Below are 25,061 nucleotides of genomic sequence, written 5' to 3'. Positions count from 1 at the left end.
TAGTTGTGGTGGTTGATTATGCACGTGTTGGTTTGGTTGAAAATACATCATATTTGAATAAGCTATCCGTTCTCATATTTAGATTTTATACAATATTTATAAAATAACAAACTTTCAAAACAAATAATAAACACCAATCTCTTTGTTTGCTCCTAAAATGGAGGAGATACTGTTCTACATTTTATTTTATAATAATAATAAAATAAAAAGAACAAACCGTTTGTTATATCTAAATATATCATATAATTAAATAATAAAAACAACAAACTTTTATTAAACTATTTTCTCTTTCGAAGCTTCCAAAATTACAGAAGCCACAACAATGACCATATTCGAACCTTTTTTTTAAAAAAAAAGAACGTTTGAATGGTTTCAAATGATTTTCTATAGGGTTTGGAATGAAAAAATAAGCGTTTGAATGAAAGAGGAACAAAAGGAAGTAAGCGGGCAAAGTCCAAATGAAAAAAATATCACTTGCAAGATTTTAAGACGATGAAAAAAAAACTGAATGAAAGAGGAAGAGATTTGGAATGTCCATAAGTGATATGTTCAACTATTGACCATATCTGACCTACAAGAAGAATAAATGATGAAAGAATAAAGTGAACAGCTGAAGTCCAAGATAAGAAATAATCACTCGATTTTAAATTTTGGACGCACGAGGTGGAGTTTTTTCATTAATGACAAGTTTTCTAATCTTTATATTTTTTTAAAATTTTTTGTGTTGCATACATTATTTAAATTATAGTGTATTTTGGGTATAAGTGAACCATTGTATTTTTTAGATTGAGTAAGACATTTAAGAGATTGTTTCATTTATTTAATTTTATGATTTTTATGTTTTGCTATTCTAACAATTTAAAATTATTTTTGCTATTTTTTAAAGTAAAATTTATAATTTGTTATTCTTCTCAACATCTCTTTTAGTTTCTTTTACTCTCCTAAATGTTAAACAAGTTCTCAAATCTTAACACACTTTTTTAATTCTTAATTCTTAATTTTGTTGTCTTTCAAAATCAAGCTTTATTTTTACTTAATTTCTTACCTAGTTTTCATATTTATTGAGGAAAAGAGTTGAACTTTTACCGTATTAAAAAAAATTAAAAGTTACTTCATTTTGTGTTTGTTTCAATTATTTTATTGTGTCGAGTGTTGGATCTTGTGTGTGTTTAATTTTTTTTGTTCGATTTTAACATGCTCATTTGAACATCAAACATATAACATACAAGCATTAAACATTGGACATTGAATAAACTTTTAAATCGTAACACATGGGTGGTTAAATTGACAATGTGGTAACGCTAACTACAAAATCATTTTCCATCCATCATGTATGAACAAATTGGTACCTCTTTATTTGGACCCTAAAAATAAAATAAATTAAAAAGAAAGGGGAAAACTCTTCAGTTCATCGGCAGCGTGTAAGTTAGCATTTCTTACCCTAACACTCCACTATCAAGTCTGCGTTTCTCTCAGATTCTCACTCTTAGTTTACGGGATTCGACCTAGTGGATTCAAAGGTTTGAAATTTTCTAATTCAGAAGCCTTTTTTTTTTCTGGCACGTTGTGGATGCAAAATTTTGTTGCCGATGATACCAAGCTAAATTATCTGTGTTCTGTTGTTTTGAATTGATCGAATTAGAGATGGCGAGCGCTGTAGATGCTGCAGGAGATCCAATTCCTACATCGGCGGTGCTAATGTCCTCCTCAAAGCACATTGCGATCAAGTGTCGGTCGGAGAATGTGGCATACCTCCAGTGCAAACAGAAGGATCCCAACCCGGAGAAATGCCTGGACAAAGGCCATCAAGTCACTCGATGCGTCCTCTCCCTGTAAGCGAATAACATTTTACTATTTTCTTTGGCTAAGTACGATTTCCCATTTCTCTGGAAAATTGCTTTAGTTATCATATGATCGTCTTCTGATCTGCTAGCAAATAGGGGGATGGGAAATACATTGCTTTAGTAATCATATGATAGGAAACACAGAACCAGGAAACTGGAAAGAAAATAAGTCGTATTTCTTAGGTTGTTACTCATTTATTGGTTAAGTGGAAAATCACCTCTCTTCCCCTTTTCAATGGTGGTTTGGAGATAGGGTCTCTTAAAAACAAAATTCTTGCTCTTCTCTCAAAATGGCTGTGGAGATTATCGATAGAGAGGAAGGCCCTTTGGAGAAAAGTGGTAAGCAGAATTTATGGTGAAGGGTTTCAAGGATGGAGAATCCTTAGCCTAAAGGTTGCTCCAAAAAGAACAGCCCATGGTTTGACACCTTTGTTTCGTAAGTTTGTTAAACTCAAAGCTGGAAGTGGGCAGGAGATTTTCTTTCAGTAGGATGTGTGGATTGGGGAATCCCTTCATGAAGATTTTCCATAAATTTATAGCTTCTCTTAGGAAAGAGGCAATAGTTGCAGATTGTTGAGTTTATATTAATGAAACATGGAATTGGGCATTTGGAGAGGCACCTTTGGTTGCCAGCTCCAAGCTTGGATTGCTTTGATTGGCAAATTGGATGCTTTTCGCTTGGGGTAAGGTGGACTTATTTGGTGCTTTCTCTTCAAGAACACTTCTTTTGAAGTTTGATGGAAATAGGTCGACGTTCAGGCATACTACAACTGATTCAATTTGAAAATTTAAAATTCTTAAGGTGAAGGTGTTTTCATGTTGCGTCTCACGTAAGCTTTGATACTCAAAATGTGATGCAAAAGAAATGTTATTTGACTGCTTTAAGCCTGTCATTGTGCGGGTAATCCTTAGATCATATTTTTCTGCACTGCTTAGTTGCTTGGCAATGCTGGATTTGCCTCTTCAAAGATTTTGGGATTGTCACCTGCATCCCTCACAGGATCATATTTTTCTGCACTGCTTAGTTGCTTGGCAATGCTGGATTTGCCTCTTCAAAGATTTTGGGATTGTCACCTGCATCCCTCACTCTGTGAATGAATGATTGTTTGAAGTTATAAATAGTTGGCCCTTGAAAGGAAAAGGCAATATTCTTTGGAAGTGTGTTGTTGGAGCCACTTATTGGGTTAACTTTTGAATTGAACATGAGTATCCCTACTCTTTCTACTTTTGGAATTGCCAAAGGCCTTTTTGTTCTCCTCTCTTTGAAAGGTGGAATCCCAAAGAAGTTTGAAGTTTTCGCCTAATATCTTTTGCATGAGAAAATCAACACTTTGGATCACATTCAGAGGTGTTCCCCTGTGTATTTGGTGTTGCTATGGTGTGTTTTGTGCATGGGAGATTCTAAGGATCTTGATAATTTATTTTGGAATTGCCAGTTCGTGCAATTGATCTAGGACCGGTTTTTGGATTACTTTGGGGTTTCTTGTGTTATAATAGAGATTGTTGGTTTATGTCTGAGGAGGTCATGTTGTTCCTTCCTTTTGAGGAAAAGGGGGAAGTTCTTTGGCAAGCTTGTTTTTGGTTTGAAAGAAATCCTAGGATTTTTAGGGGTAGATTGGTCTTGGGATGTTCTGTGGGATACTATGAGATGCAATACTTCTTTATTTATGGGTGGTGGTGTCACAGGGTGGAGGTTTTAGGGGTTTGACACGTGGCCTGTAAGGACTTTTGTAATTATTAGTTAGGTGTTACTCTTTTGAATTGGGAGCCCTTTTTTAGGTTTTTGGCCCTTTCATGTGACCTGTTTTTTGTATGCCCGGGTATATCCTTTTATGTTTCTTAGTAAAAGTTTAATTTCTTATTAAAAATTAAAATTAGAAAAAGGATAATTTTAATGGAGTCAGATATGGTTTATGATTTAAGATCAGTAGTATGGATTCTGGTCCAACTCTCATGGCCAAGAATGAAGCCTCATGGAAATTCTACTGCTTTTTATTGGTGCAAGGATAAACACCCTTGTAATTATTTTAACTTGTCTTATTTATTCTCCAATTGGAAATATTTATTGTAATTGCATATTGGCTTTTGGGGTTTTCTGTTTTTCATTAATCAATGAAATGTTTCTTAACCCTCACGAAAGAGTCATACGAAGAAGCACTATGTTTTTTTATTCTGTACAGAAAGTATTCCTCATTCACTCAAAAACATTGCCTCCATTCCACTCTTCTCCAAATTGTATATTCTATAAATAATTTTTTTCCAAATATTTCTAGATGATTGTGTAATTGTTGTTTTAGTTTATGAGACTAATTCAAGGATACCAGCCGATAGAAGCCTTGTGGCCTAGTAACAGGTGGACTGAACAGAATAAACTAATTTGTAACTAACTAGCTTGTTTAGTGAAGATCATTTCATGGAACAGTGGGCTGTTTGCCCCTAGGATTAGAGAGGAGTAGCCCACTCCATGTTTGGCTCAAGTATTATCATAATTTTAGGATTAGGAGTTTCCTAATCCTAGTATTATGATAATACTCGTTCTCACTTTCCTTTCTCCTCTACCTATCTCACTTAGCTCCAAATATTTATCAAGTAAAAGTAGAAGTCTAAGCCAAAGCAGAAATCCCAGTAGCAGCCACCACAAAAGGAAGCAACATCGACAAAAGCTGAGATAATAGTCTGCACCCCAAATGCAGACTATTATAATCCTCAGACTATTATAATACCTAGACTATTATAAGTTACTTCTCACCCCAAACGCCCCCAACGATTATTTTTTTATTATTTAATCTTTAAATAATAGCACATGGGCACTCAAAGGATTTTTTAGAACAAATAACTTAGTTGGTTTGACCGTTTTGAACCGTTCAAGTTTAGCTGGATTGAAAACCTCAAATGGTGTTCCTTGTCAGAATTTATTGATGATTTATCTTTCTAGAATATTCGTTTGAATTGAGATGCTTTCATGTTCCAAATTTAGTTGATATTTCTCTCTTATCTTTTGTCCACTCCCTTTGGGATGTTTGTATAACTGAACATTTTTGTTTGTTTGTTTAATTTCCTTTGATCGGTAAAAGGTTTTGTATCTGTTTAAATGAAGAAAAAAATCATGGATATTAGTGAATGCTATTAGAAATATGTGGGGTTGGATGTCAATCATAAATGAACAATTTTTGGATGCAAAAGCTTTTGCTTGATTTTCTAAATGCTTGATCAATTATGATTACTGCACATCTGAATACTTTTTATGTTGAGACTTGTTGGTGATATATAATCAAATTTGTCTTCAACAACCAGCTTAAGCTTTTGGGTGAATTGGTGGTTTAAAATGGTATTAGAGCAGGTGGTCTAGGGAGCTCCTGACTTCAAGCCCCTGCATTGTCGTTTCCTCCCCAATAAAATCGATTTCCACTTGTTGGGCCTTTCAAAAATATTTCAATCCCACAAGTGAGATAAAATTGATTCCACTAGTTAGACCATTCAAATATTTCAAGCCCATAAGTGAGGGAGGGTTGGTGATATATAATTAAATTTTCCTTCAACCACCACCTTAAGCTTTTGAGTGAATTGGTGGTTTAATAAGACTTTTTATTTGGATTTGTAATTATCTTGATTTTCCATTTTCTACCTTCTAACTTCTAAGAAATGAAATCCTTCTGCAGTGTTGGGTATAGGGGTATTTCAGTGGTTGAATATGTGGCTGTGAAATGGTGAACCTAATATTAAACGGTTGATGAAGATAATTCTGACTCTGCGTTGTTTTCTTGTTTTCCTATGTTCTTCCTGGACAAACGGTACTGCAGCATCGATTATGGGCATTCTATTGGTTTTGATATCCATGAAGTAGTATTTCCACTATTTTTTTTTTCAATTGGAAAGTAAGAAATATGGCATTTCATTTTATAAATGAAGTTAAACAGGGGTGGAGTGCCAACCCCACAAAGGGGGCAGGTTGTACCAAATCCCTTCAATTAGCTGAAATTTCATAAAAGAGTAGTAGATGAATTTTGGAAGGTACACTACGAACTAGGGTTATTGGTATGATCATCCCTAACCCCTAAACTGATTAAGATGTTCAAAACATTCAATGATTTTTTTTCTCAGACATATTGAATTACAATTGCAAGTTATTTGTTTTTGCTTTCAAAGAGTACATTCTTTTTTCCGAATTACAAGTTATCTTTTCAACCATTAACATCATACTTTAGATTTTGTGACTGCTATAGAATAGTTATTGACAATGCTTGTTATAGTTAATGAAAAAAAGAAAAAGGAAGAATATCCATTTTTCTTTAGTTTGTTGATATAGTCTTTTTTTCACCAATCTTTTTGGCCTATTTCCTCTGGTTGGTTTGGATGTGTCAACTTTTAGCGCATGAGACTGCAGGCACTAGTCATTACCATTCTCTATTTTCTTGTCTTCTACAATTATTCCTTGTTTCACTTTTTTATAACCTTTTTAGCTGGATATTTTGTGAGAGACATCCTTTCATTTCATCTTTTGCATTCTCTCTCATCATACAATCACTTGCCATACCTCTCATCAGTTTCACTTCTGACAACTATACCTGTTTATACCTAATTTCTGCATCCGTTTGAGAGGTTTAATGCTCTTCCTGTCGAGTTTCGTAACTAGATCTTTTTGTAACTGTAGTCTTGATTTGATTCAATTAGATTAGAATCCGTTCTTTTTATGTATTTGTATGTTCTTTTATTTTGTTCAACGACAGTTTGGCTTCTTAAAATGAAAAAGAAAATTAATTAATGGAAAGGCTGCTTTTGTTTGCAGGCTTAAAGATCTTCATCAAAGGTGCACGAAAGAGATGGATGCGTATGTCGGGTGTATGTACTACCATACTAATGAGTTCGATTTATGTCGCAAAGAGCAGGAAGCATTTGAGAAAGGTTGTCCCTTGGAATGATCTTCTTCATTTATGTAAACTGTTTCCAATAAAATTTTCTTGTTTGCAAAATGAGCAAGTACTGTTGTTATTCCCTTTCCCTCTCTGAGTTAACCTTATTTTCTTTAAACAATGCGCTCCTTTGTGTATGTCTCGGATTGCGAACCCGATACATTGTTGCAAACAAAAGATAAACCAATCTTTTTGCCATCCCCTTCTCTGATTACTGTCATTAGTAATCTACCTTATTGCTTCTTAAAGTTTTCCTATTCAAAATATCTGGTGATTTGCTTCATGAAAATTAATGTAGAAATTCATGTTCAATTTGTTTTGGTGGACTTGTAAAGATCTGCCTTCAATTCTAACAGTGAAGTTCAAGCAACAAATGCATTTGATAATTGAGAGCATACTCGGTTTCAATCTCTCAGCATCTTGTAAAATACCAGCTTACGATTCTTTTGGATCAAGTTCCTTTTTTTCTTAAGAAAATTTAGCGGGGATTTATTATTCAACCTTGTATTATTTGTTTATTTGAAAATCCTTTGACGAAAGAAAAAATACAACAAATTTAATAAAAACACTTGTGTAATTATAGCCTTTATAGGATTTTCAACAATTGAAGGTCATTATTGTTTAGATTCTGTTGAGGAGGACCTCTTGTTGTTTGCCCTTAGATTGTTTTCTTTTGTTTTATATTCAAAAATAGATTGTTTTCTTTTGTTTTATATTCCTACATATTTTTTATCCAAAAAAAGAAGAAGATGAAGCATGTTTGTGACCGATCATAAAATGATAAACCACATTCCAAAGCATAACTATAGTTATACAAATTGCATTTAGAAACACTAAAATTGATTTAGAGCAAAGTTGAATGATTTGGAAGTGCCCATGAAATTGGTGGAGGTGTGTACTAGTCCAAACACTCAAATAAAAAGATGATTTTAAATGATTTTTAAATGGATAAAATTACTTAGATCGTTATAAAAGGTATTTTTCATGCTTCAAAAACCAATTTTGTTGATATTAAAAAAAATGACCTTAGCTGATCATACTAAATATTTAATTTTGAGTATTTAAAACCATAAATCACTCACAAACATGACAATCACTTTCAAACATACACCGAGTCAAAAGAGCATATTATTTAATTTATTTACCTCAACAGATTTTACAAGATGATATCATGGGGCAAACAATTAGCCTTCATAGAATTTTAGTTAAGTAAGAGGTGAAGAGCTGAAATGTTATCAAAATTACTAAAAATCAAATCAGCAGATTATTGGAAAATGTAAACCCTAAATGATGGAAGACGGAAAAAAAATGAGATCCTAAGCATGAAAACAGTGAAAAATAGTGTTGCATAAGATCCTGTGGAATAAGTTTTGTATTCAAAACACCAATCGAAAAATGAATTTTGGATTAGATTACATTAGATCCAATTCCATTAAGAGCCACCAAACATGCTTGCAATGCTAAGATGCAATCATGAATCAACAAGCTTAATAACTCAAAACTATATCTTATAATTTATCTCAACACATTTGACCGCAAGAGATCAAGCGGCAAACAATTCCTGGCCATAGAATTTGATGTACAAACATACTGCTGAAGATGAGCCAAGGGAAAAGACTAGCAAATATGAAACATCAGTCTAAAATGGAGAAGCAGCAGAAGACTAATTGCAAAGCTTCAAAACCTATGGACCAAAAGAAGAATAGGTCCAGGTTGAGAGGATAACTGATTTTTATTCCTCTCTTCTTTCATTTCATTTTCGCTTCCGTAAACAAAACATGTCGATTGACCCGAGGATCGTATTTTCGGAACTCGAGCTTCTCTGTAATTTTGGTTGGCTTTCTTTTAACATAGAAGAATCCAGTCCCAGCAGCTGATACAAGTCGGATGAACATAGTAGCTTTCTTTTTCTTGTCACCCATTTCCTAACACCAAAAAGAGAAAAACAAAATTAACTCATCCAGTCATTGTGAAAGCTAGTTCTTCGTATGCTATACTATAGACTTAGCATGAAGAAAACGAGGAAAAGAAAACATATATACACAAGAAACCATTTCATTGATAAATGAAATATCCAAAGATTAGCCCAAATACAAGATGAAACAACAGAGCGTCCCTGAAAGAATACGAATACATTGAAATCCGAGGAAACGGAAACATATTCAAGCAGCTATTTGCAACGAAACTGTGCAGATGCCAAGTTAAATGAACTTATATGGATTTTAACACAGGTTTTCTCACTCAAATATAGCTAAATCACCAATCTCTTTCATGTTTGTTTATACAACATGTGTATAATGGGTACTTGAATTTTCAATTTTGTGTCTAATAGATCCCTAAACTATAAAAGTGTCTAATGGATTCAATTATGTGTTCAGTAAGTCTTTGACACATTTAAACATTTTAAAATGAACCATTCTAGCTGATATAGAATTGAATTTTATTTCCCTAAACTTTCAAAATTGTGTTTAGCACGTCCCTAGATTTAAAGGAAGTTAAATATTTCGATCAAAATTGAAAACTATGAGACCTAGACACAAAATTGAACATTAACACCCATCAGCCGTTCAGAGATTTATTGAACACTTCCATTAAAAGTTCATGAACCTACTGGTAATATTTTAAAGTTCATGTAACAAATAGTCACAAAGCTGAAAACTCAGATATTAAATTCATATTTCAACCCAATTATTAGGAGCAGGAAAACAACAAATAAGCCACCCCTTTTTAGCAGATCAAACAGGTGGAAACCTATTAGAGTGATTTCTTACAATAAAACCAATAAGCGAGAGGCACATTATGAACCAACTATGAAGCAATACAGTTACGAGATACGGATACATCGAGGATACTTCATGTTCTCTATATTTTCACGCACGTACACATATACATTCAAAAGAGAGTGAAAAAAATAAAGGGTTGAAACTAACCGGCGGCGACGGCGGCGGGAAGGCAGGGGCACAGCTGATCGGCGGCAAGGGTAGATGGAGGGAATTAGTGGAAGAAATGTGAAGAATATGAGGTTTGATTTTTAGGGTTTATTATTAATTTTGCTTTTCTGTTTTTTTTTTTTAATTTTCCTTTGGGCTTCCAGATTGGGCTTGGTAAATTATTCGAAATTCCTTGGGCCGCAATGAAGTGTTAGCATAATGGGCCTCGCCCACCTTGACTAAGATCGACTTTCCATGGAGTTTTGGTTTTGTTCTTTCTTCTCTGTCCATTTCTCATGGCTCTGTTCTCTTCATCGTTTTGTTTTTGAAAACTGGAGCTTGTTTTGAATCTGAATTTCGCGCAAAAACCATGAGAAAATGGAGTCTCTTATGGCCGTTTTGGGCTATATTGGCGATTCATGGTGTTGCCATTCTCATCTTCGTTAAAGGATTTCTTCTTACTCGTACAGAGCTTCCTTATTTCAGTCACTGCTCCGATGTTTCTCAATCTCCCTGTTTCACTCCCGATTCATTTTTTCACTCCAATCCTTCAGTTCCGTCTCCCTCTTATGCAACCAATTTTAGCCGTTGCTGGACCAACCCCGCCGTTAATCGCATCATCATCATCGTTTTTGATGCTCTACGGTTATTTTCCTTCATTTCCCACTTGTTTCTCATCCTTTATTATTGTTGTTGTTATTATTATTCGTTGACTATTATCTGATTCATTAATTTTTGTTTGTTTTTTTTACCTATTTGTATATCAGGTTTGATTTTGTTGCTCCTAGTTCATTCTTCGAAGGTTAGCTCTCTTGTGTTGCTAGTTTAGAATGTTGCTATTCTTGGTTAGTTTTAAGTTAAATCAGTGTGCCGTATTGTTTAATATGTATGTGGTTTTTCGAGTTTGTATTTTGTATTTGGAATTCTTTGATAGTAGTGACGTGTGGGCTACTTCTTAATTCCTGTTCTTTAGCTCCTGTTTTAAGTGATGTGGTTTTTGTCAAACTTTTGATCCATGATGTTGTAATTAGGACTGATTAATTATATATATGCGCTTTAGAATCGAAACCATGGATGGATAAGTTACGGGTGCTGCATAAAATGGCATCGGAACGGGCTTCATCTGCCAAGATTTTCAAAGCTATTGCTGATCCACCCACCACAAGTTTGCAGCGACTGAAGGTCCTTTTTTTTTTTGTTATTTTAGATGGAATGTTTATCGTAATATATCTGAACTTACAGATTTTAACTTTTAGCTTTCATTATTACCTTCGTACATCTGATGGCTTACTTACCAGTAGTTGAACATAACCTATTGTTCAAGAATGCGTTCATATAGGCCACGTGAAAACTTTGACTTTTCCTGTGGCCCTTATAAACTGTTCATGCTTCTAACTGGCTTGTTTGGTAAGGGTTTTTTGTGATATTACTTTGATGCTCTTGGAAACTTCATTAAAATTGCAGATATTTCTTATTGTTGTTTCATTTTTGCTCCCTTCTTTCTAGGGTGGGGTTACAAATCGTAGTATAGAAGTCTGATTTTGTTGTATTCTTTCAGGGCATTACAACTGGTGGACTGCCAACGTTTATTGATGTTGGAAACAGCTTTGGTGCTCCAGCAATAATTGAAGACAACTTGATTCATCAGGTTGAATTATGCATCTTTGTTAATGGTCTATTAGTCATACAGATGCTGGTTAAGGATGATCTTGAAGTGGACATGTGTTTATTATTTTAAACATCTAGAGGGTATTTTTTAATTAATCTACTTCAGTTCTCACGATTTGGATCCATTTACAGCTTGTTCAGAATGGAAAACGTGTGGTGATGATGGGGGATGACACATGGATGCAATTGTTTCCTAATCATTTCCAAAAAGCATTTCCCTATCCCTCATTTAATGTTAAAGATCTTCATACGGTATGTTTTATTTAATCTCATTTCTTTCTTACAGTATTCGTTTCACATTAGAACAACCTTTTACCTTATTTTTTTTCAATGGAAAACTTTTCTTTCATCAATAATGTTCTATGTAGTTTCAAGGCATAATGAGCAGCTAAATATTTGAAGAATTTTATTTTAGGTAGACAATGGATGCATCGAACATCTTCTTCCATCCCTCTATGAAGATGATTGGGATGTTCTCATCGCACATTTTCTTGGTGTGGTAAGGACTTTCCTCCCCTTGCATTTGGAGTACATTGTAAAATCTTGTGTTGGTTCTCTCTTCTTTTCTTGCTTCCTTCACGTCTATATTGTGGCTCAATTGAGAAGATGGGAATCTTTGCCCCTCCGTCTAAATTGAACATTTGTTGCTTACTGTATTCAGTGAGAACAAGTAACTGAATATGTGCAATATAGGATCATGCTGGGCATATATTTGGTGTTGATTCTAGTCCGATGTTTGAAAAACTGGAGCAGTATAATACTATTTTAGAGGTATGCTCACGCAATATGACTTGATCTAGCAATACAAAGGGGAAGTGTTATTTGCAGGCTCAAGTATCCTTAATATACCCATTTGTGTTGTTGTTTCGAATTCTTGGGTATATTTAGGGATACTGTGAGCTCAAATAAGTTTTTCCCAAACACAATTTTGTTATCCTTTCATATTTCCTGCATTCGTTTTGCCTTTCTTAGTTCAACCATGCTAATCCCATTCTTCTCAGAAAGTAGTCGATGTGCTGGAGAGCCAGTCTGAAACGGGCGGGTTACATGAAAACACTCTTCTTCTTGTGATGGGCGATCATGGACAAACATTGAATGGTGATCATGGTGGAGGAAGTGCTGAAGAGGTATAATATATGTTAATAATGGAAACTCGATTTGTGTTCAATCACATTTTTCCAGAATGATTACTCTGCTGTACCTTGCAGGTTGAGACGTCTCTATTTGCAATGAGCTTTAATAAGCTTTCGGCATCTATACCATCTGAGTTTGGTACTTCTTCCTGTCAATTAGATTCGGTATTTCCTCTCTTTTAACTCTACAGATATAACGGATGCAAATTTCTTTTAGGTTCTCTTCTTTTGAAAAGATACAGTTTTGCACTCTGAAGTTTGGAAAATAAACTACCTCTTTCTCCCTAACTTCCAAAAGTGACCTTTTCCTCCCAAAGGTAGGTCTGGGTGATGGTTCAGATTAATCTTTGAAAAATGGCATAGATGTATATTTAAATATATGGCATAGATGTAAATATACCTGTTTCAAGTATATATTTGATTTAATTTAGGCGCTGCTATGCAGTTCAATTAGAACGTTCACTGTGCCAACATTTTGGTTTCCTTTCATATTAGTAGATCTCCAGAAAGTCACTTGAAGGAATTAGAAGATGAAATAATACTAAGGCTTTAGGTGCCAAATTTGTGTGTGCCGATTAGTTTACCTTTTTGTCCCTTTTTTTTCAGCAAGGAAGGGAGATATGTACCAGCTCCATCCAACAGGTTTATTTTGCTATCTATGACTTGTCAGGGAATAGTTTTTATCAATTAAGATCCTATAAAAAAATGTCAAGTTATTGCTTCTCTTGCACTAATTTTAATTGTTCTCTGCAGCTCGATTTCCCAGTGACCTTATCTGCCTTGCTTGGAATTCCTTTTCCTTATGGAAGGTGCAGTGTAAGCATCTTGCCCTACCATTCTTTCTTTATCTGCATTATATTTTCTTTCTTGTTTCCTCACATTAGATTAGCAATGAGGATCAGGCTTGCCTCACAGTGGAAAAGTTAAAAGAAAAGAAGAAGAAAAACTCCCCTCCTATTGGATGAAAGTGTACTTCTAAAGAACGATAACCTACTTTCATCCAATCCATTCAAGTACAATCTTCTTTTGTAATAGATGGAACATGGGAGGTTTTTTCTTTCTTGCAATCGTTCTCGTTCATGGTTCATTATTTTTCCTCTCCTTGAGAGATTATTGTAATCTTGTAATTTGACCCATGCTTTTCAAATTTCATTTCTCAAATATCGATAGAAACTGTTTTTGTTTTAAAAGAAGTCTTACTTCTTAAAAGAACATTGTTTTAGTGTCTAGTTGGAATCTATAAAAAAATCATGGAGAACATTTTCTAGTAGCATGAAGAAGAGGTGACTTTCATTCGGTTTAAGTGGTTGCATTGTAGTGAAAAATATGGTGCAGGGTAGAATGGAGGTGCCTGACCTCCCTTTATGGCAAGATGCTTTCTAGTCTAAGCGTAACATGTTTAGAAAATGATTTACCATGCTTGGTGGAAAAGTTTTATGGAAGCTCAACAAGATAAACCTAATTTATTCGCCAGGACAGTTAGACTAGAACTAAGAAATCTTGTTTAAATTCTTTAAAAAATCCATTTGACTTAAACAATGTAATTAAAACGAGGATTTTTAGATGATAATGACTTCTTCTTCTTATAGATCGTGGACTTTGCTCATTCTAAACTATCCTAAAAACGTAGCAAAACATTTATAACTAAATTTTAAGTGAATAATTTAAAAATCAATGGCAATTTGATTTGTAGAATCCTGGATTATCAATTCTTGGATGAACGTATTGAGTATTCACGAATTTTCATTGCTCTCTTTTCAGCATAGGGCGTGTAAATCCTGAGCTATATGCTCTTGGTGCTGGTTCAATGAAGTTAGATGGTACGAAGGTGGGAAGTTACCTAAATCAGTCAGGAGGATGGATGCAGAATTACGTTAATGTACTTTGTGTTAACTCCTGGCAGGTATATGATGAGCAGCCCTCATGTTTGCTTTGATGGCAATATCACTACAATATTATTGTGTTCAAACTATAACATGTAAAGAACAATCATTGTAATTATAAACTGTAGAAAACTTTATAAATTTGGTGACATGTACCATTCTTACCTCAAAAGCATACATCCAATACAGACATTGTTCTCCCAAGTCTTTCTTAATTCATTCCTTGACCTCTCTCTTTAGTTGCTTTGGCAGAACCTTCTTTTCTAATATAAAAATTACTACAAGTAGAATCAATGAAAGACATATACCAGTCTAGACATGATCCACTCGAGTCCCTCTTCATAGTTTTCGTTGCAAAGTTCCCAAGTGTGGCAAAACCATGTTGATCCATAGGAAATTTGAGTTGTCTCCCACATTTGGAATTTTTCCATGTATAGCTGAACAAAATCTTTGCTTTGTCTTTCCAGTGCCATCTCGGCCTCGCTTTTCCTTCCAAAAACTTCTTCAAAATTAAATACCATTCCCTTCTCCCCTCCCATGTTCCAAGTATTTTGTTTTATAAGATTGGCTCAAATTCTATTATCTTATCATTCTCACTCACCAAACAAGGTCCAGTATTGCTTTTGAATGGGTTGACAAACATTGAAGGGCTCCACTTGGTTCTCCCAAAGTCCATCCTTGTTATTGATAGATCAACTAGGGTGGGTTCTATAATCAGTGAGATTAACCATATGAAGATTGCTTTTGTTATTAGGTTTACTGGGTTCTATTAACCAAGCCATTGCCTATCACTAGCTCATTCTTTTATCGGTTTGTGGTAGAGCTATAGTTTCCTCAACCTGGTTATTCATTAGAACGATTGAGTTGATAACACTTAAGCTGTAGCTTGCAGATTTCAAAAAGTACAATTGTGAATTTAGATTTGGAAGGCCTTTCCTTTAACGGAGAGGATATTGGAAATTGTTCTTTTATCTTTCTACTGTCATTTAGTCAATCATGCTGCTATATAGGAGACATTCCTCTTTCATTATTTTTCATCAATCAATCTAATGGCTATTGCATTCCTTACCTTGTAGGTGAAAAGGTATATTGATAATTATACTGCTTCATCTGTCATTGGATTTTCTGACGAAGACTTGCTTCATACTCGTAGTTTGTATGATGATGCAATGGAGAGTTGGTCCCACATTAGAAAAGGCTTATTATCTAATGATGATGGAAGCGACAATATACCTTCACTTAAGAGGCAAATTGATGCATACTCTAATTTCCTAGCAAGTGTTGCTGAGCTAGCACGTTCTAAATGGACAGAATTTAATTTAAAAATGATGACTCTTGGTTTCAGCCTCATGTTAGCTTCACTTTTTGTCCATTTTCTTGCTATCAAGAGGATTAGCAAACTATGCAGCAGTTCTTTTGCAAATGAAGATTGTGGAACAACTTTTGAATTGATGCTTTCTTGCTTTTTGGTGGCAATACGTGCATGCAGCTTTCTCTCAAATAGCTTCATTTGTAAGTTGGAAATCTCTCAGATCTAAATTTACTGTAGTATAGCATATGGTCGCTCACATTTCCCCCCTCCCTCCCTTAATTTCCTTGGATCAGTGGAAGAAGGAAAAGCGACAAGTTTTCTTTTGGCTACTTCTGGCATTATCATGCTACGATATTCAATCGCAGAGCGGAAACATTTTCTGAAAGTAAGCATTTAAGCTTACGTTAACAGATATCTTACTTTGAATAATTTATTAAAAATGTCAGTGTTAACTGTGTATTGGTTTCTATTGCAGGTTGTCATTTTTCTACTTTTGATGATCTACTGTAGATTTACAATTGAAGTTGGTCTATTGAAGCAGGCTGATACATCTGCATTCTTGAAAGTTTATCCTTCATGGGTGCTTGAAATTGCATCTTTGCTTCCTGGTTGGACTTATGTAACAGAAGCTGTGCCAATTATCGCACTGATATTATTGGTACAGTTGCTTCTTAAAAACGTTTCTGGCAGCCAATCTAAGGGAATGTGGCAGTTTGTTGTGTATGGAACAATTTTTTGTTATATCCTTACTGGAGTCCATTGGGCTTTAGAAAATGATATGTTGCATTTTGTTCCAGCGGTTGAGGGTATAGGAAAAAATTGTCTTCCAAGAATAATCTATGCTATTGGACTTGGACAACTGTCGTTACTGCTGTTTAGGCAACTTTTTGGTGAAGACAAGCCTTTAAATTGCAGAAAAACTTTAGTAACCAAAACAGTCACCATGTTAGCTGCATGTAGTCCAACAGTGATTATTCTAGCAGGAAAGCAAGGTTCCTTGGTCGCTTTGGCATCTGTTCTTGGAGGTGAATTTTTATTTGGACTTCACTGTATGTTACTAAATTGCATTAGTGACCCATAGTCTTCTTACATATGCTGCTGCATGTTCCCTGCCATGATATACACCTCAAATGATTTGTTTGTTTGTTTTTTTAAATAGTGGAGAGATTAATTGGGTCTTGTCTGACAATTTTGTTTTTAATTTTCTATTTTGAAATCTATGTTTCTTTCTTTTCAACTTCTTTACAAGTGTTTCACTTTTCTTAAAGAAATGGTTGAATTCTTAGTCAGTTTTAAAAACCAAAAAATACTTTTTTAAAACAACTTTGGTTCTTTTCAAAACTTGGTTTGTTCCTTTAAAACATAACGAATACAAAGTAGATAACAAAAAGAGAAAAAAAATGGAAACTTATAGGTGGAAGTAGTGTATATAAGCTTAATTTTTAGAAACCAATTGGTTATCAAACAATATCTTAGTTTTTGTTTATACTATTTTACAAATTGGTTTGTTGGTTCATGCATTATGCCATCATTATATATATATATATATAGCTGTACTATTTCTGAAGCATAATATTGTTACTTGCCCTTTCTACCTTATGTGTGCTGTTAGTTTCTTCTCACTTTTAAATGTAGGATTTGAGATGTCTCTGGTTGATAATTTTAATTTTCTTTATGTTAGTGATATAATTAAATTTGCGTTCAACTACAAACTTAAGCTTTTGGGTGAATTGGTGGTTTAATATGGTATCAGAGCAGGTGGTTCAAGGAGGTCCTATGTTTAAGTTCATGCATTGTTTCCTCCACAGTTAAAATTGATTTCCACTTATTGGGCCTTTCGAATATTTCAAGCCCACAAGTGGAGGAGTGTTAGTGATAGATAATTAAATTTGCCTTCAACCACTAGCTTAAGCTTTTGGGTGAATTGGTGGTTTAATACTTCCTATTTTTCTCTATCTAGTTCCTGTCATTGATTTATTTGTTCATCTTGGTAGGATATTGCATAATAAGTATGGACAATCTAAGACACGGAGGGGATGGAAATGATAGAGTTCTGACAGTTGACAGTCTTCCTGTAACGCAGTGGAGCTTGTTTGCTATTTGCCTCTTTTTTAGCTCTGGCCACTGGTAATTTATTTCCTTTATTCGAGACTTAAGTTCTGCCGCCTCTCTCTTGTTAAACAGTCAACATTGCGTCAAATATCTTCAATTCTGTAATGTTTTGAATGCTTCTTTTTCTTTTCTATTCAACAACTAGATATTTCTTATATCACATTACCGTCTGCTTACCCATGGAAGATTCCTGTAGGTGTGCTTTCGATGGCCTTCGCTATGCTGCTGCATTTATTGGGTATGTCTTTACTTGTGTGTTGAAAACTCCAAGTTCTCAATTGACGTTGCTGTAGAGCTGTTTTCAATTGTCTGTTTAATATTCTATACATCATTTCCAAAAGTTAGTCTACGATTAATTTTCTTCGTATATCTTTTTTAAAAAAACTATTTTCTTATTCTTTGTGTAAAAGGCTGTTTCTTTATTCATTGGTTCTTTCTTTATTCATTGGTTCATTCTTTACTTTTTACTTTTTTATTACCAATTTAAACCAATGCATTTTAATCTTCTTTTACATGAAATTAAGTTAATCTTATATATGCACAATTTTGTTAATATCTTATGAGTTTCTTTGATACCCACATCTTTAGCGTTAGCAAGTTGTCCCATGAAAAGAGTACACAAAAATACAAAGATTGTTTTGTAATTGTTAATTATTAGTCTGGTGTTATTTCAAGTAATCGCCAAATATATTTTTCTTAGAAACGCCTTGTCTATTCTATGATTTCCTAAGAGGCCGATATTTATGTTATTTTATATTTTTTTTGAAAATGAAATTGATCTCTTTATTAAATATATAAATAATAATAAAGAGACAAAGCTCGATGTACATGAGGGATATACAAAGAGCAATAAACCTAAGGACCAGTAGGCGCACCAAGACATCTCAACTAGGTTAGCACCCCCTAGCGCTCTCATCATGTCCATAAACTACAACTAACTGCAACTTAAACTTATAGCATCCTCAACACATCCAGGAAAATAAAGTATAAAACCGAAGCAAAAATAAAGAGTCCAAGTGAGGGCTACACACAGCCAATACCACCCAATAAACCAGTAATATGACATTCAAACAAAATGGTTCTACTAGGGAGAAAAATCTGGCAGAAGGGAGCTGCAAAAAGGGGGAGGAGGAGACTTCGGAGGACTATGCTCCAATCGGAATCTTCATTCAAGGATGAGCAAGGATGAAGGCCTGCCAATTAAGTAGGATGTATTGCAATGAGTAGTCCTTGAACCGTTTGCTTAGAGAACACCATGAAGAGGCATTCAGCCGTGCCAACTTGTATCTGTTCTGCCAAGAAGATTTATTGTGGAAGACCCGTTGGTTTCTCTTGAACCAGATTTCTGCCAAGATTGCCTTGACAGCACTGCACCAGATCAAGGATGCAATTTTCCCCATAATTGGACCATTTAGAAGCTGTCTAACGTTATTCCTGCAAAATTTATCCAGGGATCAGCTGAGTTTAAAGATGAGAAAGAGCTTGCTCCAACACTTGGCAGTGTAAATGCATTCAAAGAAAATATGTTATAGGTCCTCATGAGATCTAAGACAAAATGGACAAATATTTGGCGAAATATAATGGGTGGGGAGTTTCTTTTGCATAACTAAAGCACAGTTTAGATTCCCGAACAGCAAGACCTATATAAATATTCACCCTCCTTGAACTTTTAGATTTCCAAAGGCATTTTGCCAGCTGTGGGTCCAAAGGGGAGGCAGAAGCAAGGTGTCTTGATAATGACTTCACTGAAAAAACTCCATGAGATTCCAATAACCAGCTTCTTTTATCATTTAAATTGGATAACCTTGTCCTATCCAATAATACAAGGAGAAGTTGAAAATCTTAAATTTCCTCCTCTTTTAACAATCTTGTAAAATTAATAGACCAGGATGAGGTGGAGGTATCCTAGTAGTGGGAAGCCGAACCCTTAGGGAGAAGAGCTATTCTGTACAGCTTTGGAAATCTGGTTTTCAAAGAAATTTTGTCCAATCACGGGTCCAACCAAAACAAGGTTCTGTCCCCCTTTCCGACTTTAAAATCTGCCAAGGCTTCTACTTTACGCCACTGCCTAGAGATATTTATCCAAGGACTTCTTAAACTGGAGGTCTCTTTGCCGCTTGTGTGCCATTGGAATGTGCTATTGCCATGGATACTATGAACCACCTTACACCAAAGGAATTCTGATCTACAATGCATTTCCACCACTTGGCAAGAAGAGCCATATTTCTAATTTTCAGTTTGTCCAGGCCTAGACCTCCTTCTCCTTGGCTTTAGATACTAAATCCCATTTAACGAGATGGTTCAATTTGCTGCCCTTGTTTCCTTCCCAAAAGAACTTCCTTATGATTCTTTCAATGGGCTTGAATAGTTACTTTTTCTGGCATTAGGAAAGTGGACATGAATAGTTACTTTTTCTAGCATTAGGAAAGTGTACATAAAGTAGGTGGGAGGATTGGAGAGTACAGAAGAGCAAATAGTAAGTCTACATCCTCTTGATAGATTAAAACGCTTCCATTTGTCTAGAGTAATCATTGAATTCTGCATTTGAAGAACACCAATTGAGACAGATGCTCCTTGCCTTAACCCTCTTGAGTCTTGAATTCTTCCTCTAGGCCTTCCGTTTATGAATACTTAATAACTTTTTTTAACACAGCCCATGCTCATGGTCCAAGAGATCCATCTGAGATCAAATTTCTTCTGGATCAATACTTTTTCGAAGAAGCTCCAATCGACTCGATCAAATGCCTTTTCAAGGTCCAATTTGATGATCCAACCTTGCCTTTTCTTATGTTTATAGTCCTCCACAGCTTTGTTTGCAATAAGAATAGGATCCAGGATTTGGCGACCTTCCAAAAAGGCACTTTGAGGGGGTTATGATGCCGGACATGATTATTTTCATTCTCTGAGCGAGCACTTTGGTAGTAAATTTGTACAGCAGAGTAGTGAGACTTATGGGACGAAAGTCTCTTACCTTTATTGCATCTTCCTTTTTCTTGATTAGACAAATAAAGCTCTCCTTTACGCACGCATTTAGTTTCCCATTCTCATAGATTTCATTGAATAGTTTGAGAATATCATCATTGAGAAGTTCTCAGAATTTGATAAAGAATTCTACTAAGAATCCGTCTGGGCCTGGGGTTTTGTTTCTTCCCATTGACTTTAAAGCTGCCCTAATTTCCAGCAGGCTGAATTTTGAAGCTTTTTATTCTGATCCTTGAAACTATAGACGAGTCAAAAGTGGAAAGGAAGATACTGCATGATCAGATTTCTTTTAATGGTTGCTGTAAAAGTCAAGGATTAAATGTTCAATTTCCGAGAAAGAGGTGGGGGGATTTCTTGATCATTAACTAGCTCGGGAATTATAATCATCATGGGTTGGCCTAGTGGTAAAAAGGTCAATAACTAACTAAGAGGTCATGGGTTCGATCTATGGTGGCCACCTACCTAGGAATTAATTTCTTACGAGTTTCCTTGACACTCAAATGTTGTAGGGTCAGGCAGGTTGTCCCGTGAGATTAGTTGAGGTGCACGTAAACTAGCCCAAACACTCACGAATATAAAAAAACTAGCTTGGGAATCAGACTTCTTTTTTTTTTTTCGCTGCAAAAAAGATTATTTCCATCCCCCAATTTCAGCCAATTCAATTTACTTTTGAGGATTAAATCTCTTTCCTCTCTTCTATATAGAGCTAGTAGGTCCGCTTTCTTGGACATAACAATAGTTGATCCACTATGTCCATCTTTGATTGATCATATTTGCTTTCTTCTTGAGCAATGACTTTTGAAAGGGTTTCTTCTTGACAATTCTGTTCTTTGTGTGATCTAAGTGCCAAGTTTTGAACCGGTGGGCGGAGTGTACAAAGATAAAGAGTTTGCTATCATTTGACAGCACTGCTTGTCAAATAACCAACCAACTGTTACAAAATCTGAAGGGGACGGCCCCCATTCAATGCCCCTGCTCCAAGTAAAATAGGAAAGTGGTTTGAGGAAATCCTTACTTGCCGGTTTACTCTTGTGTTCGCAAATTACTCATCTCAGTGAAAAGAAACTAAGAATCTGTCCAGCTAGGATCCCAAAGTTCTTCGTTCTCTTGACCATGTAAACTTTCCATTCAGTAAAGAAACTTCAATGAGTTTTGAGTCATCAATGAACTTCTTATTGAATTTCCTCATGCCACGCAATGTTCTTCCTTCTAGAAAGCACTCTCCCCCTGATCTGGTCATATTAAAACCCCCTCCCAAACACCAAGCTTCTGGGCAATACCCACCAAGGGAAAGTAACTCTATTCCTCTGCATAGTCTGTTGGTTCATATACGTTGGTTACCCAGCACAACTTATTACACGATGTTTTGCATTTAACTGATAACGAGTAGCCTACCTTCAAAACATCAATAACAGAGAGTTTGCTTTCGTCCCACATAGTCAATAATCCTCCTTATTTTCCATGAGCTTGAAGAAAGCTCCATCCAATGCCCTTCGAAATCTCCTCTTGTTTGGTTTCCTGAATCAAAACCAGATCTGGATTGGTGTTTTTAAGCAATCTTTGAATGGCCAATTGTTTGGGCTGATCTAGGAACTTTATTTTATTTTGTGTTAGTCAGGTTGAGTGAGATTCTGGCTTCGTACTCCCTCATTATATACTTTGAAAAGTTGAACTAACATTCACTCTTGCTAGATGCTTTGGGATTGTGCCTAGCCGCCACCATTTGTATTTTTCTTTTTTGGTTGATGAGATTTTTTCTTTTCTTGTCCCAAAACAATGTTAATTGCACTGTCCCCTTCATTTAGATTAAAATATTCACGTGAAAGATCAAAATCCTTAACATTTGATGCCCTAATCTTAGGTTTGACGAGTTTGTTCTAGTTCGCCAAGCAGTCCTTCTCATGATTGATACGTTTGGCTTCTCCATCATCCTTCCAATTTTTGGACTTCCTTTCATTGTTGCAAACAAATATTCATCTACTCAGGCTGCAAAAGTGGAAAGCTCTCTCTTTATGGGCTTATCTCAAGTAAGTTATTTATCTATCTTTTTATCTTTCAAAGATGGAAGTGAAACTTTATCCAATTGTAACATGGTTTTAAACATCTCACTTTCAATTTCCCCTGTATCACTTTTAGGCTTACTTGATGTATGGGCTCGTAACGGCGGTTCCAGTTACGGCCACTATATTGTGTGTTATACTTCAAAGACGGCATTTGATGGTAATTACCTTAACTACTTCATTTTCTCTAAAGCAAGAATGAGTGTAGTATGAATTTAGAAAATGTTGAAAATTTTCTAAAAATTGCGGTATTTATTACAAAATTAATATTGAAAATTTGAATTTTAATAACATTGAAAAACATGGTTCAGAGATACTGTACTTCAGGAATAGTTTATTAGTATCCACTTCAAATTCAAAGTCACTTTTGAAGGGTTACTAGTCATTTTAAGGTTAAAATATCATAGGTTAAAATATCATGTTGATTCCTATACTTTGAAATTTGTTTAATTTTAGTCCATATACTTTTGTCGGCCAATTTTAGTTCTTATATTTCCAATAAATCTTAACTTTAGCACATTTATTGTTGATTTTTTCTAAAAGAAACTTTTTATCTATAACATTTTTTATTTTCTTGCATAGATATTATTATCATTATTTATTCAATTTTGCTAAAAGTTAACTTGAAGGAATTAAAAATAAGATTTATTCGAGGTGGGAGGAGTAAAATGGAATAATTGAACGTATATGGACCGAAATCGAACAGATTTCAAAAGTACGAACTTTTAACCAAATTTAGAAAATAGATGTTATATAATATAAAGAATAGGATTCCTTTTGGTATAGTATAGTTGTGACATTTCAAATGTTTGCAGGTGTGGGGGTTGTTTGCACCGAAATTTGTGTTTGATGTGGTAGCTCTGATTCTAACAGACGTTTGTATTTGTTTAGCCACATTGTATTATGTGCCACATCTATCATCATAGGGCCGGCAAAAATTGGTATGAACCTTCATCCATTGCATTGCAATGCTATTCTCTTTTGCTATGATTTACTTTTCAGGGCATGTTTGTGTTAGGAATAGGGATTTCTTTACTTGATCTGGGGATCTTTGTTCTTCGGTTAAAAAGACATCAATTTAGTGACTTATTTATTCTTTACATTGTGGAATTCGTAACAAACGGCTTTTCAGACTTAACAACTCATTAGATTTAAGCAAGTCCACTCCTTGGTCCAAGCCTTAACTGGAAGATTTTAGTATGATTTCATGAATAGTTATTCTTTTAATTTCATTTATCTTTAGGTGTTGCTTAGAATAGATTTTGAGAGAGATTGAGTTTGGAAATATTTGTTTGAGCCTAGAGATTGTGAAAATAAAGGAGAAGCTAAGATTTGTAACTCAAAAAAGAAAGAGAAATGTTTTTTAAAAGTACATGATTGAATATCACGACATCTAAGGGTTGCTGAGATGTCGAGATTTCAGTCTTTATCAAAGGCTGAATTTTATTCAATTCAATCTTCTTTTTACAAATAGTTTTGGGAGTATTTGCTTTTTGCAAATAGTTTTTAAAACAACCTTTAAGTTTTCATTTATATTTTGGTTTACATTTTATTTATTTATCTACGTTAGTGCAGATTAATTATTGTCAATTACAAAAAGCTAAAAAGGAAGAAGAAAAACAAAATAAAAAATGTAATTGATATTTGTTTCAAAATAATTATTGAATAAAAAATTTAAAAACAAAATTACTTATAAAGACATTATTTAAAATTTAAAAAAAAAAAATTGCACCAAATACAGCTACATATGAATTCAATTGTGCACTCCAAATAAACATATAAACTACACCGACAAATAAAACATCTCATCATGCCTCAAAGCCTTTTGAGTAGTAAAAATATCAAGTTCTATTTAATTTCACATTGAGGTGCAATATATTATAAATTTAGAATATAATATTTTATTAATACTATATTTTTACGTTTGCTATATAGACTTCTTCCATTCATAATCAATTTTCCATAATATATTGTTTAAAATTTAAATTGTGTGTGAATGATTACAATCGTTCATAATTATACTTATTTTATATAACTTTGACAAATAAATTAAGTTATGTTTATTTTTCAAATTGGGGAACTTAAAATTTAAATGATATAGTTTTTATACTGTAACTTTCATGATTATATATTTGTTATAAAATAGATCTTTGACCGGTTTGGTTTGGTTTGGTCTACAAATCAAGAAGAGTTGTCCATCCTTCATTCGACTCTTGTGGTTAAATTT

At 34.5% G+C, this 25,061-nt stretch overlaps 3 protein-coding genes across 3 annotated transcripts; 2 read left to right on the top strand and 1 right to left on the bottom strand.

Annotated features, from left to right (window-relative positions):
• Positions 1–1,355: 1,355 nt before the first annotated feature.
• LOC101212532 (NADH dehydrogenase [ubiquinone] 1 alpha subcomplex subunit 8-B) lies at positions 1,356–6,965 on the top strand. Its single transcript, XM_004135507.3, has 3 exons — positions 1,356–1,520; positions 1,645–1,832; positions 6,631–6,965. Exons 2-3 carry the CDS (start codon positions 1,645–1,647, stop codon positions 6,761–6,763), a joined length of 321 nt encoding a protein of 106 aa, XP_004135555.1. The 5' UTR covers positions 1,356–1,520; the 3' UTR covers positions 6,764–6,965.
• Positions 6,966–8,111: 1,146 nt separating this feature from the next.
• LOC101212288 (50S ribosomal protein L33) lies at positions 8,112–9,780 on the bottom strand. Its single transcript, XM_004135506.3, has 2 exons — positions 9,685–9,780; positions 8,112–8,679 (listed from the first exon to the last, which is right to left on the bottom strand). The coding sequence occupies exon 2, from the start codon at positions 8,674–8,676 to the stop codon at positions 8,503–8,505; it is 174 nt and encodes a 57-aa protein (XP_004135554.1). The 5' UTR covers positions 8,677–8,679; positions 9,685–9,780; the 3' UTR covers positions 8,112–8,502.
• Positions 9,781–9,956: 176 nt separating this feature from the next.
• On the top strand, positions 9,957–23,993 carry LOC101216463 (GPI ethanolamine phosphate transferase 3). Its single transcript, XM_004135686.3, has 20 exons — positions 9,957–10,329; positions 10,452–10,486; positions 10,745–10,866; positions 11,243–11,332; positions 11,485–11,604; positions 11,768–11,851; positions 12,046–12,123; positions 12,354–12,479; positions 12,561–12,650; positions 13,092–13,127; positions 13,239–13,294; positions 14,247–14,388; positions 15,445–15,880; positions 15,974–16,065; positions 16,156–16,705; positions 17,675–17,807; positions 17,989–18,030; positions 22,636–22,801; positions 22,911–22,994; positions 23,650–23,993. Exons 1-20 carry the CDS (start codon positions 10,055–10,057, stop codon positions 23,758–23,760), a joined length of 2,868 nt encoding a protein of 955 aa, XP_004135734.1. The 5' UTR covers positions 9,957–10,054; the 3' UTR covers positions 23,761–23,993.
• The last annotated feature ends 1,068 nt before the right edge of the window (positions 23,994–25,061 follow it).

Source organism: Cucumis sativus, chromosome 1 (assembly GCF_000004075.3).
Source record: "Cucumis sativus cultivar 9930 chromosome 1, Cucumber_9930_V3, whole genome shotgun sequence".
In the NCBI taxonomy this organism is placed as follows: Eukaryota; Viridiplantae; Streptophyta; class Magnoliopsida; order Cucurbitales; family Cucurbitaceae; genus Cucumis; species Cucumis sativus.
Note: the sequence above shows the minus strand (reverse complement) of the source record. Positions and strands in the feature narration are given on the sequence as shown.